The sequence below is a fragment of the Lepidochelys olivacea genome (genome assembly GCF_965140295.1).
Source record: "Lepidochelys olivacea isolate rLepOli2 genome assembly, chromosome: 23".
NCBI classification, from domain to species: Eukaryota; Metazoa; Chordata; order Testudines; family Cheloniidae; genus Lepidochelys; species Lepidochelys olivacea.
The window spans coordinates 4,044,809-4,062,488 of NC_140433.1; the positions used below are offsets into that span (position 1 = coordinate 4,044,809).

Consider the following 17,680-nt stretch of genomic DNA (forward strand, 5'->3'; position numbering starts at 1 on the left):
CTAACGACTCCAGCTCACTGGGCTGAAAGGGGCCCCGTTGGGTCTGTGCAGGGCAGAGAGCGGGGAGGGGGGGTGTTGTACAAAACAGGCCTGAGCTGGAAGGGGAAGATAAGTCCTGTGAGAAGCTCACCAATTCAAGAGAGCCTCCTCTTTGCTTTACTTCCCCATTGCACCATGGAGAAACTGAGGCACCGAGAGGGGAGGGGACGTGCCCAGGACCAGAGTGAGAATCAGGGGCAGGGCCAGGAATAGAAACCAGCAGTCCTGCCTCCCAGCCCCCTGCTCTAACCACTAGACCCCACTCTCCTCCCAGAGAGCCAAGGGGACCCTGAGGTCTCACCCGCCCTGTGCTCTCCCTACACACAGCCAAGTGCTGCACGAACCGTTTAACCCCGGAAGTGCTGGAAAGTGGCTGTGGGTGCCGTTATCCCATCAGGAGTTGCATCCCCCTGGTTCCTGGGGACATCCTCCCCTCCCCATGGGCATGTGTTTCCCATACAATCCTCTTCCTAGAAACCCATCTCGCCTGGCAGGGGAGCTGCCTGCTATGAGGTCAAAGGGAGAACAGCTGGGGGGGCGTGTGCTAGGATGGGGGGAGTGTAGCGGGGGTGGGAAGGGAACGGAAGGGGGGCCACAGCTGCAGGTAGGGAGGCGGGGAATGGGTGGGAGAGGCATCTCCACCAGATCAGTGGCTCCCACTGGCTCCAGCGCAGAGCCCACGACTGCCCGGCTAGTCGGTGCTTTGTGTGACGGCTGGAGAGTGAGCGAGCTCTGGCTGGGACTGGCTCGGCCTTGGCACGCCCAGCCCAGCCCAGCAGGAGGCAGTCCTGAGACCAGCTCAGCCTGGCCCCTAGGGGAAATCTAAATGTGGGTGGGATCTGTATTTGGGGGGAAGAGTCTTCCCCAGGGAAGAAGAGGCTGACTGGGAGTCTGGAGGACGGTGGGGTCCCTGGGCTTGCAACTCCCAGACCTGAGACCCAGCCCCTCTCCTGTGGGATTTTAATAGGGCGGGAGAGGTGTTCCTGTGTGATGTGAAGCCTCCGTGCCCACTGGGCCCAAAGGACAACGGTGGGGGTGGAGTGGGGAGGGGATGTTGAAACACTGTCCACCCCTAGGGGATATAACACTCGCTTGATGCATGGCATTCCCCTCCCAGCCTCCGGCAGCAGTAGTGAGCTGTTATCCTCCCCCCAGACTGGCCACCAGCGGGGCAGCTAGTGTGTTTACACTGCCGCTGGAGGGAAAGCTGATCTTACGTGCACAGTGGGTGGGGCACGCGGGCGAGGATATGGGCGTGTTAAACCCATCCCCAGTCCCAGGGGCCTGGTGCTGCTGTCACTGATTGGGAGTTCACCCCCACGCGTCTCCATCCCATTCAGGGCTGCCCCACCTGGGCTGCAGCAGCTGAAGTTACTGTTTTTATTTATTAGGTGTATTACGGTAGCACCTGGGCACCTGAGTCATGTGCTAGGTGCTGTATGTTTGTATTGCTATTAGGTGTATTACGGTAGCACCTGGTGATCATCGTGCAAGGAACCAGGGCACTAGGGCAATGGTGAAACAGGCCTCGAAGCTCTCCCTGTGGCCCAGTTCCGTGCCAACAGGCCTAGGGTCTCCCAAGATTTGTCAGCCTGGGTTGGGGCGTGGCGGGGATGCACCTGGCTTTCCAGACCCTGCTGAGCAGCGGGGAGGACTGGTGAGTGAATTTAACCCCCCTGAGGACTCCCCTGTTTGGAAAACACAGCACCTCTTTCGAAGGCTGCTTCTGCCAGACGGCAGCTCCTTTAAACACCTGCCAGAGCTTCCCTGAGTTGTCTGACAGCACCTCAACTTCCCCCTTTTCCTTTGGCTTCTCCTCTCTACCGGGCCCGCGGAGGGGGGCAGGATCCAGAATCCCCTGTGCCCAGCAGGAGGTGCTGCTTTGCAAATGGACTCCCATCCAGCTCTGGGCAGCTCCGTCCAGTCCCCCTCCGCCCAGCTCCCTGAACCCGAATGCTTTGTATTAGATATTCCCCACCACCACCCCCGGCCCCATCTGTGCTGACGGCCTTGATCCCTGGCTCCCATTTGAGCTAGAGGGAATTCCACCCTATTCTCTTCCAGGAGTGGGGGGGGGCGGGATGGGGAGATCGGGGCACAAGGGCTGAGGCAGGGGCACGGGGGAGGTAGCTTGGGCCATTTCAGGTCCTCCCTGCCTGGTGGTACTGCTATGGGGCTGCCCTAGCCTGCATCCATGTTGCAGTCGTCCCTACCCACCCATCTGACCCAGTCTGCCACCTCGATGTGCCCCTCCATGCCAACGTGGGAGGAGGGGATTCTGCGCCAGATCTGCACCTGAGAGAGAGGGCAGCGCTTATGTGAGCCTGCCCCTCCCATGCTATCCACCGGCCTAGCTGGCTCAAGGGGGCCATAGGGCAGCTGTGAAACTCGCCCTTGGGGGGTTGATTGAGCCAGGACCGAGTCTTCACTGAACTTCATGCGTTTCCCCCCTCCCCAGGCAGAGGGAAGGGAGTGGAGGGGAGGGGAGACTGGCTCCGGTTCTGGGGAAGGATGCACTGCCTGCTAGGAATGGGGGCGGCCAGAGTTGCTAGTGAATTTTGTGTCTGCCTGGTCCATTATCCCGCTGCGTTCCTGTCTCCAGCGGTCGGGGCGCAGAGCCAGCGCCAGAGCAGGGGAGCCGTGCCATTAGGAGCGAGGCTTGCGGGGAAGGGTGTGGAGTTGCTTGGCCTAGGAAAGGATCGTTCGGGGTCCGGCTATAGAAGTTACAGCTGAGAGGCAGTCTTACCTTGTGGTTAAAGCACGGGGCTGGGATGCGGGAAGCCAGGGTTTGGTTCCCAATTCTGCCACAGGCTACCCTGCGTTGGGCAGGTCTCTCTGTGCCTCAGTTTCCCCATCTGAGGGAATAACCCTTCCTTTGCTCATCAAGCTAGTTTGTAAGCTGTTTGGGCCAGGGACTGTCTCTCACTTAGCCTCCGCCATGATGGGAGTCCCGATCTCAGTTGGAACTGCTAGGCAAAGCCATAATTAACTACGGGTACACTGGCTAGATCCGACGGAGTGTTTTCTCCTACAGTCTGTTCCCCGGGGCTTGATAAACTCTCAAACTTTCTTTTAGGGGAGACTGTTTTTCAGCCACTTAGGAAAGAGCTGAAATTCTGAGTGAGAGGATCATAACAATAGCCCCAGAGCAACTTAATAATAATAACAACAATGTCTGTCTGCCTGTGTGCCTGGAACATCTTTTAATAGGTTTGGAGCCTTCTGGGAAAGAACTAAGTGGTTTCTATTGACTCATGGAGGCAGGTGGTTGTATATAAAAGCCCTTTGGGAAGAGAGGACCAAGGGGGTGGGCTGAGCAGTCTGGAAAGAGGAACTCTCAGATGTAGGCTGTGTTTGTGGAGCATACTGGGATGGATGCTTGCTCGGACATGATGACATCACATGTCAGACAGTGATATTGACACGGCGAGCTGCGACTTGTGTTGTACAGACTCTGATCTGCATCCTGTAGGAAGGCATAATAGACGAAGATCAGCTTCCTGTTTATGCTTTGTCACGGGTACGAACAGAGTTGAGTGAGAGAAGAGAGGTCTCTGCTTTAAACATCTCAGTTTGTCTTAGAGCTGGGGAAAAAGTGCTCTAGAGTCTCTGTGGAAAAATTTCAAACGACGTGAGACATTTTTGACTTTTTTTTGTGGGATCTTCTTTTTTCTTAAGAAAGAAAGACAAAGCAAAACTTTTTTTCTTTTTCCGTCCCTTGCTCCCTTCCTCCTTGAAATAGTACGGCTGAAGAGGAGAGATGGGAAGTGGGAAGCTAAATTTATTCTTTTGTTTGGTTTCTGAAAACTTTCTTAGTCGCACTATTTTTCAGCGGGGGGAAAAATGTTTCATCCGGCTCTAATGTATCTGATGCTGCAAAAGACACACGTGGTGCCAGATTCTGTGGTGACTTCAGTAAGGGGGTCATGTGTGTATAGCAGGGGTCACGTGGGGGCAGGACCGGATCCAGATCACGTGAAGAGTTTTTAAATGTAGGAATCATTTGCCCTTCCTCAGAACCAGCCATCTGAGAGCGACCCCTCTCAGCCAGCTTTGTCTTCGTTTTATGGTTGAGGAAGCGATTGACATAAATCGTCTCAGGTCACACACTGAGTTAGTGGTAGAGCTGGGGACAGAACCCAGGAGTCCTGACTCCCAGCCCTCCCTGCTCTAACCACTAGACATACTCCCCACCCAAATCCAGGAAAAAGAACCGAGGCGTCCGACTCCTTAATCCCTTGCTATAACCACTAAACTGTGCTCAAGGAAGCATTGTCATTAGAACTGTCTGTTAGGTGGGACTCTGCTAAGAAAGACCACGTGTTAATTAAATTATGCTGTGACTTCATTGTACAGTAACTGATCTGAATGCTGTATCAATCCTTACAAGGCTGACTATTGTGCGTTGGCCCATTAGTGCAGACCATGAGGTATGTACGAAGTCTGTTCCCTACCAACTGAACCCTAAAATATTCTGGGGGGCATATAAGAAAGGTATAAGCAAATGGAGAAGAGACGCATCAGAGGGGATCTGAAAACAGATGGGCAGTGGGGTGAGAGAAAGGAGTAGGATATCAAATAATAATCTTGAGTCACTGGGCTCAGTACAGAGCTAACTGGGGGCAAACCTGGGATTCACTTGTCTCTTTTTTTTAAAATGTAAAAATCAATAACATGAAAGTTAAACGACTTACAGCATATGTGTTCCTGAATACCGCCCCCTTCATGGGGCTCCGGTAGAATTATGCAGTTTTACAACTTATCAAAGCTGCAAGACCGAACAATGCTGCCAGGACTCAACCCCTTAGGGAGGGAGTTACGGGAATTAAGAAAAAATGTACATAAACCCTCCCCCCCTTTCCCGTTTAGGTGGAATGCAGGTCTGGCCATTCTCTGAGACCTCTTGGGGTGGGGGTCAGTGTTTTATCCAAATGTGTTTCGAAAGAGGATCCAAATTTCTTCGATGCCTTCAGATTCATATCCTCGATCCCTGCGGGGATCAGCTGTTTTTTCTTTGGCTGCTATTTCAGACAAATCCGAAGACCACTGTACAACCGGGAGATAGTCACTGGCCTGGGCTATGCCGGAGGCTGGGCTTGTTGGGAGAGTAAGGTGGGGAAACTGAGGCATCAGTCCACCCAATTTAGGCTTCATCGATTTTTGTCTTTATTTAATACAGTTTCAGACAGAATTATTGTCACTTTGGGTGTCCAAATGCACATTTTATGCCAGACAATAAACAGATGAGACAGACTAAGAAGAGTACAGCATTTTGGGGCACAGGGAGTTCATGAAGGACATAGCCAGCTCTGATCCCTGGTCTGGTCCTTCAGTCCCCTTCCTTCAGTTTCTGGCCTTGTGGTTCATTGATTTGGGCCTTGTTCACTTGAGTCTTTTCATACATTGTCCTCACTGTGTATTTCTCAACCTTCCTCCAATCAGCTTCAAGCATGTAAAGTAACCCAGGCAGTACGTGGGCGAGAGTTTCTCTTTGCACGATTTTTGGTATCTAGACCATTTCAGTGTCGTTCTGCGGCATGGCATTCTGCCGCTGGGGTTTTCCCAGTAAAAAGGGCTTCGGGTCATTACGGCTTGGGTATTGCTTACTAAAATCGTTCGGCACAATATGGTACTTCTGTCCTGTTAGCAATAACATTGTTTTATCCACTTCCGTATAAAAGGAGAGGTGGCAAAACCCCAGGCAAGGCCTTTCTGGCACGAGGGACGTGATCAAAACTCACTGTCCGTAATGATAAATTATTCAAATGTAACGAACAAAGCTCTCGATCGTACCATTTAGCAATTCTTCACTTTTCTGAGACACGCACATTGAATGATCAGACCCAGTTTTCATTCGAGTGGTGAGAGGGGGCTATGGAAAACATGATGACCCTTTTTGTCAGCATTTCTTTTCTTTGGTCAACTTTGAACATGGACTTTGAGGGGCTCATTCACTTAGAGTCCGACCGTATGTTTGAAAACCCTTACAGAAAGCTTTCCCTTGTGCCGCATTTTGAGGTGTGTCTTAATTTTAAGGACCAATTGTTCCCCACCCGACGAGATGATCAAATGGCTCCATCTGGCCTAAAAGCATCCCAGATTTTCTAGAGTTCATCCTTCTATCGCACCCCTCTGAGAATCAGAAAACACTTCTCGAACAAAGGATTTAACGTCCTGGGTTCTTACTCGGGAGGGGTAGCTCAGTAGGTTGGAGCATTGGCCTGCTAAACCCAGGGTTGCGAGTTCAATCCTTGAGGGGGCCATTTAGGGATCGGGGGCAAAAATTGGGGATGGGTCCTGCTTTGAGCCGGGGGTTGGACTAGATACCGCCTGAGGTCCCTTCCAACCCTGATTGTCTATGATTCGTGACCCGTGCTGCTGCTGTGAAAGTCATATCCACATGCTGCACCCATCACCATGGCATCTGGTGCCTTAGATGGCACAGGCCAACATTCTTAAAAGTGGGTGCTGATTTTGGCCCTGGTACTGCTGGAACGTCAGACACATGCTTAATGTCAGGCACGTGAGAATTAGAGAATTTGGTCTGAAATCAACAAGAGGAAATTCAATAAAGACAAGTGCAAAGTGCTGCACTTAGGAAGGTGGGGTTGTGTGTGTGGGGGGAGTGGGAGAATCAAATGCAGCACCACAAAATGGAGAATAACTGGCTCGGGGGTCGTACGGCTGAAAAGGATCTGGGCGTTCCAGTGGGTCACAAACTGAATGAGTCAACGTATTGCTGTTGTGAGAAACGCTAATATTGCTCCGGGGTTGTGGTATGTAAGGCGTGGGAGGTAACGGTCCCGCTCTTCTCGGCGCTGGTGTGGCCTCAGCTGGAGTATTGTGTCCAGTTCTGGGCGCCGTACTGTGGGAAAGATGTGAGCAAATTGGAGAGAGGCCAGAGCAGAGCCGCAAAAAGGATCCAAGGTTTAGGAAACCTGCCCTAGGAGGAGAGGCTAAAAAACGTTGCAGGTTTTGTCTTGACAAAAGAAGACAGAGCGGGGACCTGATATGTTTTTTCAAATACGTTATGGGCTGGTGTAAAGAGGACGGGGATCTGCTGTTCTCCATGACCACTGGAGGCAGGACAAGACGTAATGGGTGTAATCCGCACCAAGGGAGATTGAGGTGAGATATCAGGACAAACTTGCTAACTCTCTGGGGAGTGAAACTCTGGAACAGGCATCCAAAGGAGGTTGTGGGATCCCCGTCACTGGAGAGTTTTAAGGACAGGTTGGACAAACCCCTGTCAGGGCTGCAGGGGGCCTGGGCTAGATTATCTCTCAAGAGCCCCTTCCAGCCTGACACTGTGGTCCCTCCTTGACAGCAGAGGGACAATTTGCAAGCTTAAGGCAGAGCGTATGTCTAACCATTGCAGAATTCAGGGCTTTCCATGTCTCGGTTTCCAAGGTGCCACTGACCAGATTTTATGCCTTATGAAGAAGGTGTGAATTTTAACAGTGAGAGTAATTAAGCTTTGGAACAACTTGCCAAGGGTCCTGGTGGATTCTCCAGCATTGGCAGTTTTCTTTTTTTAACCAAGATTGGACAGTTTTCTAAAGGATCTGCTCTAGACCAGAGAGGATTAATTGAGAGCCGTTTTCCGGCCGGTGTTACTCAGGAGTTCAGACTAGATGAGCACCGTGGTCCATTCTCTCCTTGAAATCTACAAATCTATAATTTTTGGAGATGCTGGTACAGACCCCACCGTGTAGCTTTTAACACACGCAGTTGGGCATGCAGTTTGTTTTCCAGACTTCTGCTCCCGCAGATCTACCTACAGAAAAGGCCGATTTGCAAAACCTCGCAGCAGCTCCCACTGTGACACTCGCAACCGGATTTTCAACAACGCTCAGGACCCAACACCCTGAGCTGCTTGGAAAGACTAGCTCAAGGTTTCACAGGTCCGGCATCCAGCAATGGACACACATCAAACCTTTCTAGAACGTGTTGGCTGCAATCAACTAAAACGGGAACGTTTTAAAAAAAAAATTATCCTGTCACGTCTCGTTATTTTTAAGTCCATTTCTGTTAGCAACGTTTGCAATTCGATTGCAAGTCTTGCAATATTTGGTGGTTTTAATCCTCAGAAACCCAGCTCCAGGTGTCCCAAGATTCGGCGAGAATTTCCGCTTCCATTTTTGGGGGGGGTGCTGGAGGGGATATTTGGGGGTGCTGGAGGGGATACCTGCGGCTTCACTCTCGAGGTGGGGGGCAGTGGCAGGGAGGCTGGTGCAGGCCCAAGACGCAGTTCCAGCCCATCAGTCAGGGCTTCCCTGCAGGCCTCTCCCCTTCCCCAGGGCAGGGAGCCAGGGTGGCCCTGTCACCCACCCCAGCTGGACTCTGAGGCCCCACAGCGAGGCAGGTGGCCCGGCCGAGAGGCGCTTGGTGGCTCCTCTTACCTGGAGGGCCGGGCCAGGGTGGGCAGGATCTAGTGGATGCAGGGGAGGGACCAATCCGGGTGCGGAGACTGCTCTTTCTGAGCTGCAGCGTCTGCACTGCAAAAATCCTGCATATTTCCTCTTATTTGAAAAATCTTGCCTGGACAGAGGGCGGAGGATCAAAAAAGAGGCCATGTTGGAGGAAATCCTGGATGTATGGTAACCCTAATACAGTTCTACTGGTGCAAGTCCTCGTGTGGACTCAGTTGTACCAGGATAGACTTGCCTTTTATCACGGTAGATAATTCCCCTCCCTGGATGGAGGCAGTGTGGCCTGGGGGGGATAGAGTACTCCAGAGACCTGGGTTCTAATCCCAGCTTGGCTCCTAGCCTGCTGGGTGACCTTGGGCAAGTTAGTGCCCCTCAGTTTCTTCATCTGTAAAATGGGGATAATAATTCCGCCCTTCTTTGCAAAGAGCTTTGAGACCTGCTGATGGAAAAATGCTGTAGAAGAGCTAGCGAATATTGTTATACCCTATTTCTATGACCACACGCCAGTTGTACCTCTCTGACTAAGCCGGGGTAGTTAAATTGGGTCAGCTTTTGTCTTTAGACAAAGCATGCGCGATCTCCTGATTTTAGGGCCCAACTCGTGATTTTGAATGCTTGGGCTGGTGATGCTGTGTGTGTTTTAAATCCTTCCTCCACAGTTTGCCTCAGCTGGGGCAGTTTTATCAGAGCAAGTCAACACTTCAAAACTAAGTCGAGTTCAATCCTTGAGGGGGTCATTTAGGGATCTGGGGCAAAAAAAATTAAAAAAAAAAATAAATTGGGGATTATGCCTGCTTTGAGCAGGGGGTTGGACTAGATGATCTCCTGAGGTCCCTTCCAACTCCGATAGTCTATGAGTCTATGAGACCTCGGTTACGGCGACATACAGCCACCTGCAGTTACCAAATCGCTTCCGCACGCCCACACGACGCTTCTTGTCTCACCAGGCGTGCTTGCACCGACTGAACTGCCAGCGTGGGGCACTGCGGGCCGGCTTCTGAAAGGCAGCAAGAATCGATGTAATTTCAGCGCAGACTCTGCGTTGCTCACATCGGCCTACGCGCTACGCCTCTCGCAGAGGAGGTGTTAAGCCCGTGTCGTGGGCAAGTTAAATTGGTGGGAGCGACGTTTCAGTATAGACACTTGCAGAGTTCGGTTGATGTAAGCTGCCTCGGGTTGACCTAACTCTAGAGTGTCGGCCAAGCCTTAGACTAGTTAGTTACACGGTGTGGTTCTGAGTTTCGTTCGGCGCTCGGGTTCTCGCAGCTGCACCGCGGGGCCTGCCATTGCGGAAAAGGGAAATTTTCCTGTTTCTACTGTAACGTTAAAGGGGAAAACGCTGTTCTTATGAACAGGGGGGCAGATTGTCTAAAGGCCTTTAGACACCTAAAGACGCAGGTAAACACCAGGTGGGATTTTCAGAAGTGCCCATGAGAGTTAGGTACTTAGGTGCTTCTGACAGTTTTGCTGGGACCTGCCGGCATCATTAGATGCTTAAATAATATTGATTAAAAGGTGCAGCCAGTCATCTGCCTCCACTCGTGTAGGGTGGATTGATTTGAAATCATCAAGCGGAACTCTGCATTTAAATCCTCGATTTAACCATCTCAGCCATTCGCAGTGCCTTTATTTTCTAAACAAAGGGACTTTCTCATTGCTTGATAGAACCATTTAAAAACATTGATTTACAGTGAACTAGAGCAAAAGATGGGGGCAAAAGATCTATCTGGCTTTAAGATTAAACTCGATAAGTTTATGGAGGAGATGGTATGATGGGATAACATGGTTTTGGTAATTAAATATTCATGGTAAATAGGCCCAATGGCTTGTGATGGGATATTAGATGGGGTGGGATCTGAGTTACCCAGGAAAGAATTTTCTGTAGTATCTGGCTGGTGAATCTTGCCCATATTCTCAGGGTTTAGCTGATTGCCATATTTGGGGTCGGGAAGGAATTTTCCTCCAGGGCAGATTGGAAGAGATCCTGGAGGTTTTTCGCCTTCCTCTGTAGCATGGGGCACGGGTCAGTTGCCGGAGGATTCTCCTGCTCCTTGAAGTCTTTCAACCACGATTTGAGGACTTCAATAGCTCAGACATAGGAGAGAGGTCTTTCGCAGGAGTGGTGGGTGAAATTCTGTGGCCTGCGTTGTGCAGGAGGTCAGACTAGATGATCGTAATGGTCCCTTCTGACCTAAATATCTATGAAAGAGCCTTTATACTAGATTTGGTACATCTATCTAGGAGGGTACACTGTACCCATATGTAGTTATTTAAGCAATTATGTAGCTTCGTATTTTCAGGTTCTTCTTAGTTGTGCAGTTTTAGTATGTTGGAAAGTGGTGAGTGATCTTGCTTATTTGCTAGATAATTTTATTTTTGCTCATGATTTGTCAAACTGCATTAGGGTGGTAACTGGAATGAAATTAAACACGCGCAATGGCAGATACAATTTATTTGTATCAAATTAAACAAGTCCTTAATACAGTACGTGACCTATCATGCCATATTTATAAAGCTTGACCTCAAAAGTTGAACGTTTTTTCCCTTGATTCTTTCTTTATATGGAAAAGCAGCCTCTAACTCAGTAATTTTAATAGAAGCTTGTGGATTCAGCATATTTAATTTTTGTATTTAAATGTTTTAAGAGATTATAAATTTAGGCGTTAACATATATTTTGCATTCAATTCAGATTTTGTTTCTTAAAAAAAAAGAAAACCTTGTAATTGCAATGAATAAAAATCAGATTATTTTTATTCCCCCCCCCCAATCATTTTTTTCAATCCACCCTGCACTCAAGGTTTGTTATTATTTGGTCAAGAGCCCAAATAACCAAACTTGGTTCGATTTATTGTCTAAGGACAAAGTAGTACAATACGAAAAGAAGTGTATTCACCTCACGCAGAAGGTGTGCTTCAAAGATTTGCATTTCAGCCCGTAGTATTTACAGTCTGATTTTACAAGTTACAAAACTCTGTATCCATCGCTAAAATCCACCCACTGGTTTGGAACAGTTCCGTACCTTGGTGGTGTTCTGCACTTGGCTTATGTCTGGTTTGGATCCTGTCTGGCAGAAGAGCTGGGCGTGGAGGTAAATCCTACCCCGTGCTGGGACACACGGTTCACGTGTCTTGGCTTTGACAGGGTTCCTATTTTTAAAGCCAAATCCTGCCTCCGCTTTGCAGCATATGGTGGGATTCTTTACATGGGTGAACCGAATTGTGGGGAGAGCGTAATGGATAACTTCCCAATACTTACATGCATGTATAATGTATGTTAATACCATGTGCATAATGCCCATTAACATGGTGTATACTATGCCTAATATATATATGGCTAACAATACCTTTGATGCTCTAGCCAGTTGTCTGTGTTGCCATTAAGTTTTGGGAATGTTTTCCTGGCGGAGAAGCGGGGGCTAGCAAACTTTGAGTCGAAGGTAGCTCCTTCTGTAGAATGTAATTCCTCTTCCCCCATCCACAGATCTGGTTGAATGAAATGTTTTCCTGACAAAATGTAGGGGAGTGGGTGAAATTGGTGTGCTTTGGTTTGGTTTAGTTGGTTGGTTTGTAAAATTGTAAAATTTTAGTGACTTTTCCCACAGGACAATTCAAAGTAACTATTTTCAGAAATGTTGACTCTTCCCTTCCCTACCCCTCCTCACCCCACCATTTCAGGGTTGAACTTTTTCATTGTGCGGAAATTTGATTCCCTTCCCCCAAAACGAAAGAATCGGAGTTTCCCGCGGGATGGAAGTACCCTTGTCCGGACAGCTCTGAGTATATGTCCTCTTATTCCCCTGGCAGAGATCAGCCAGGTGTGTTTTTGTGGAGCAGGTGACCTGGGATTTTGGGCGGGGGAGTTGTCTGCCCTATTGGAGATGTTGGCAGCTTGATTTTTCTAAGCTGATGAGTTCTAGCAGCTCCTGTCTGGTTTGAGAGACTGGGACGCAGGCTGGCCGGATGCTGAGCAGATGCGCACTGGAGATCCGCACAGGGATTCGGGGCTGGGTTAGCAGTCAGGCCGGGGACAGCAGCCCAGTTGGAAGGAGCTCTCTTTAAACGTCTGTATTGTTCTCCTTTGCCGTCCCCCTGCCAGCATGCCCAGCCCATCTTACTGACCATCTTTCCCTGATTGTTTCCTCATGTGCTATCATCTGCGTCTCCCCAGCTGTCGTCTCCTGTCTTATACTTCGATTGGAAGCTCTCTGGGGCAGGGATCATCCTTTTTGTTCTCTGTTTGTACAGCGCCTGGCACAGTGGCAGCCGGGTTTGTGACTGGGGTTCCTAGGTGCTACCATAAGACATTTGAGCTGCTATTAGGTGAATTATGGTAGCACCTAGGCATCCAAGGATGGACCAGGATCCCATGGTTCAAGCACTACTGTAATACACCTAATAGCAATACAAATGTACAGCGCCTAGAACCCTGCTCCATCCCTGGGGCACCTAGGTACTACCACCGTCCATATGATCATTTTAATGGAAGCTGGGTACATAATTCCCCGAGTCCGCTTGATTCAGCCAAGGTCACGCAGCGAGCTGGGAGGAGAACCCAGCAGGTCCTGGCTCCCTGTTCCGGGCTCCAACCACTGGATCCTGCCGCTGGTTCCAGGCTCCCTGCTCGGTTCTGATTTCCCCTTTTAACCAGGCAAACGGGGGCCACGGGCCGTGACCTCACGATGCTGCCCACATATCGCCTCCTGATGGTCAGGATTTACCCCCACTCCCCCCCATCACTCATGCTGGTTTTTTTTTTTCTCTCTCTGTCTCTCTTGCAGTAAGAAATCGGAGCCGATCTTCTCCCGTGCCCCTGCTGGGTACCCCAAAGACGGCCCCTATCGCCCTATTTATATTATCCCGGACCAGACAGAGCCGTGCATCTTTGCCACCGAGGTAATGAAGATACGCGGTGCGCTTGCGACCTCCCCTCTCCCGCTTGTTCCTCGCCACCCCTGCCACTCCCTAACCCAGCCAGCCCTGCAAACCCATAGCGCGCGCTTCCTGCCGCCCCAGCCCCACCCTGAGCCGCATGCCCGCTCCTCTGGGGCGGTGGGGGTAACATGCATGACCCCAAAGTGCATGAAGCTAAGACCAGTGGGTGGGTGTATGTGTGTGGGGTGGGTGATTGCAATGGGTAGGAACTGCCAGCAGTGTCTACCCATGGGGGAGGCGGGGGGCTGTTGAGGCAGCTTTAGAGCGGCTGCATTGCATGCTGGCAGCAGCGCCCCCTGCGGGCGGCCAAGTATAAGCTCATCACTTTCCTTTCCAGGTGTTTTTCGGGCAGAACGCAAAGCCGGCTGCTTTTGCTGAATCCCATGGGTCGGGTTGGGATGGCTTGGAGCAGCTGCAGCAGCAGAGCTGTGGTACCTGGGGCATTATACCCCCTTAATGCCCCTGGGGGGCGCTGTGGGGAGTGAGCACTCGCCTGGAGCAGGTGCAGAACTGGAGTTATGGTACCTGGGGTGTTATGTCCCCTCATGCCCCAAGGGGGCGCTGTGGGGAGCGAGCACTTGCCTGGAGCAGGTGCAAGGGTGGAGCTATTGTAGCTGGGGGCATTATATCCTCATATTGCCCCCAGGGGCCCTGTGGGGAGTGAGCACTCGCCAGCACCAGTCGAGCCCATGTTTAGTGTTGGTAACCTCCCCTTTGGGGTGTTGGGCCCTGGGGAGGGGCCAGCGTGTGTAGGAACTCTGCCTTCACCCCAAGTCTGTATTCCCCACCCCACAGGGTCAGGTCTCTGTCCATATCACGCTAAGAGCTTCCAGTGTGTGAGCCAGCCTCTCCCCCACCTCTTCCCCCCATCGCTTGGCGTCTGGGCTGCTTTGCTACCCTTCTCCCACCCTGAATGCTAGGCTCGCTCAACCCAGACGGCCTGCATACACCCTTAAAACACCCCCATGGGTGCACCTGCAGGAAGAGAGATGGAACCACTCTGACTGATGCCAGAGTTACAATGGGGGCTGCCACGCCAAGCAAATGGGGGGAGGGGGTGTCGATGCGGGCTCTGGGGCTCCGGGTGTTCCCCCATTGTGGAGTGGCCCCTGGTTTTGCAGCATTGGGTGGCGGATGCAGTGTGCGTACATGTGGGAGCTGCTGATAAAAAAACAGGGTCTGTGCTGGGGTGGGTGGGAGTCACACCTGATTCGCTGAGCTCTGGCTCCATCCTTAACACGTAAAAACTCCCCCTGGCACCACGCTGCCCGGCGCTGCCGTCCACTCCAGCATGGGTTTGGTGGTGCTGAGCTCTCGTCCAGCAGCTGGCTGCAGAGAGAGAGGGAGAAACCCAGTGAGAATGAGGGTCTCTCCTCCCCTCCCCTCTGCAGGGAGGCAGCTGTGCCGATCAGCTGCTGGAGTCAGTTCGGGGAGACCCAAGTTCTTAAAGATCCCACAGGGCAGCCTGTGATGCTTCCCGAGGTCCCCCGAGCTGTGCAGCACCTCACTACCACCCCCACTTAGCGTCAGACAGCTTCGTCTGTACTTGCTGGGGGGTCACCGGCAACGTGAGCGCTCCCTGTTTAGCCCGCTCAGGTTGGCGCCAGCCAACGCCTGCCCCCAGGCTTTCCCGTGGCCGGCCCATCCCCTGATCCACTGGCCCCTCGCAGAATTCACAGATCTGCTGGTCCCAAAGAGACAGCACCCCTGGCGTACCAGCTTCACCTCCAATCGCTGCTTCACTTCCAACCCTGGGAGATTTGCAGGGTGGCTGTAACGTGTTGGTCTCAGGCTATTAGAGAGACGTCTTTATTGGACCAACACCTGTTGGAGAAAGAGACCAGCCCTTAGGTATGTTTGGAGTGAAATCAAGGATCAATTTACGTAGCAGGTGCAAGTAGAGCAGAAGTCTTGGAAGCCACTGGTTACGGGTAAAATAAAACCGTAACCTGCCTGCCAGACTGAACTAACAAGGCACAGCGTTATCTGTCTGGCTCTGAGTGAGCTAAACTCCAGGCTGGACTGGCCGTGATCCCTTTGTAATGGCACCAGATGCACATGAAGCTGCTTAAATATCATCCTTACGCACCTCTCGCGCCGGTTAGGGCGACCAATGTGTTACTGCTCTCAGTAGAGACCTTCCTTTGCCACCTCTCCCGTTGACTTCAGACTGCCAGCTGGCCTCAAGGGGTCCCTGGGTCCCAAGGGCTCTCTTGGTTCATTCTGTAGACAGGCTCGGTGGGGCACCGGGGATTATGGATCCAGAGCCGGGCTGGGCGGGTTTGCAGTAGGTGCAGCTGCAGAGCTGTGGGCATAATACACCTGTACTGCCTCCTGGGAGGGGAGGCTGTGGGGGAGTAACCTGCACCAATCATTAGTTATTGGGGGGGGCCCCGCCAGGCCTACTGGGGTGGGGCAAGGCCATAGCCGGAGGTGTCCTTGCTGGGGTGCTCAGCCCCAGGCTGCACGGAAAGGGCTCTGGGGTTCCTCCCCTCAATTTGAAGACACAATTTGGGCCCAGCAGGGACAGGGGTTCTGCTGATAACATCTGGGCTGGCCCTGCTAGGGGCCTAGTGTGGGAAGCACCTCCCTGACTTCCAGCAGCAATGCTCCCTGGTGGGTGTGAGCCTAACTTGGGCTTCTCTTAGCATCTCCTCCACTCAAATCCAGCTGGGATCTGGGTTGCACTGGAGGGGAATCATCAAGGAGCCCAGGGCACTCGAGCCAAAGAGTCCAGCAGGGCAGTGAGGCTAGATCGGGGCCCTAATTTCTTTGTTAAGGCCGGCCCAGGCTGCTTGCTGCCAGGAGAGTTCAACCAACGAGCTCCCAGGAGCCTGGGGAAGCCCAGGAAGCATGGAGGGAAGGGGCCTGGTTCTGACAAGGCTACATCTGATTTACCCCAGGTGTAAGGGAGTGTATCTAGCTCCAGATGCAGCTGATGTCAGGATCGGGCCCACACTGAGGTCAGAATCATTTTCGGGCTACCCCCCAATCCCTTTGTCAAGCTGTCCTGCAGTGGCTCAAGAGCATGATACCAACCTCAGTGCAGACTGTTAGGAACCAGGGCACAGGCCCTGTACTGGTTGTGATTCCATCCTTCGGTCTCACCAACCAAGCATCAAGTGTAAACTCCTCAGGTGCTGTAACGGCCTTGATATGGAGTCACAGACAGTCCTCTTGGGTTCTCTGGTCTCTCTCGCCCTGCAGGTGCGCCTACCTGTGTGATAGATGGCCCCTGACACCAAAAATCCCAGCAAAATTCAGGTTACTCCCAGTCCCGAAGGACTAGTCGCTTACCCCAGATCAATTGCACTTTAGATCTCGCACCAAAGACAATGCTTATAGTTTATTACAGGACTGGCTAGCTATAGATTTATTACATGGGAAAAGGAAACGAGCGAGTTCTTTACAAGGTTGAAGCAGGTGAACATACACACACGCAAGCGAGTTCCAATCTTAAATTTTAAAAAGTAATAGCAGTTCCTATAATAAGCAAGCTCTGTGTGTCCTTAGGCTAAGCACTGGGGATCTCTTGCTTATGCCTAGTAATCCTTGCCCCGCCAGAGTCCAAGCCACATAAAGATCCAATTCCTTCTGATTAGGGGTTTTTTATTCCTTTCCCTGCTTCTGCTCTGAGCTGCAGACTCCACTGATGGGAGGAATCCATTTGCAAGTCTCATCTTCACTAGGCAGGGAGGAGAGTAAACAGTATTTTGTCCTCTTTAACGTTCCCCAATAGTCCATCTGATGTGGCTGGGCCTTCCTTGTTGAGCAGGACATAACGCCTTGAGCTGGAGACCAGCGTTTCCCAGTGGTTAAGGTCCCTCTCCTCTCTGGTGATTTACAGAGTCACAGAGGCTTATAATACGAAGGCTCAAGATATTCCCTTACAGTAGGGGATACTGATGTTATAAGTGAGATGAATGCTGGCAGCAGCTCACAAGCATTCCCGAAAGTAAACACTAAACCCATTCTGATCCTCCTAATGCCTGTTTTATCGATTCTAACACACAGGTGAGCAGGGGTGGTCCCAGCCATGTATTTGTCAGTGTTCAATGGGAACCATGGCAGCATGACTCCCCCAATGCAAACACTTCGTAGGAAGGGGTGTTGCTGACTCTCCTGCATACTCTTCAGCGTCCCTCTGTTCTTGACAAGGCATCGGCCACTACATTTTCTTTTCCTTGATACAGATTTTTTTCCACGTCATACCCCGGCAGAGCTCAGTCTGGGATTGGTCCCTTTGGCTTGGTTGCAACCATATTAACAGGGAGTGA

General features: G+C 51.3%; 1 protein-coding gene across 2 annotated transcripts in view; it reads left to right on the forward strand.

The window, feature by feature from the left end:
- Positions 1-17,680, forward strand: part of DLL3 (delta like canonical Notch ligand 3) — a 257,656-nt gene that overhangs the window by 110,639 nt on the left and 129,337 nt on the right. For both annotated transcript variants that reach the window (XM_084612808.1, XM_084612809.1), the window contains one exon: positions 13,250-13,364. In XM_084612808.1, coding sequence (XP_084468934.1) covers positions 13,250-13,364 — 115 coding nt within the window. The remainder of the gene's footprint in view (positions 1-13,249; positions 13,365-17,680) is intronic.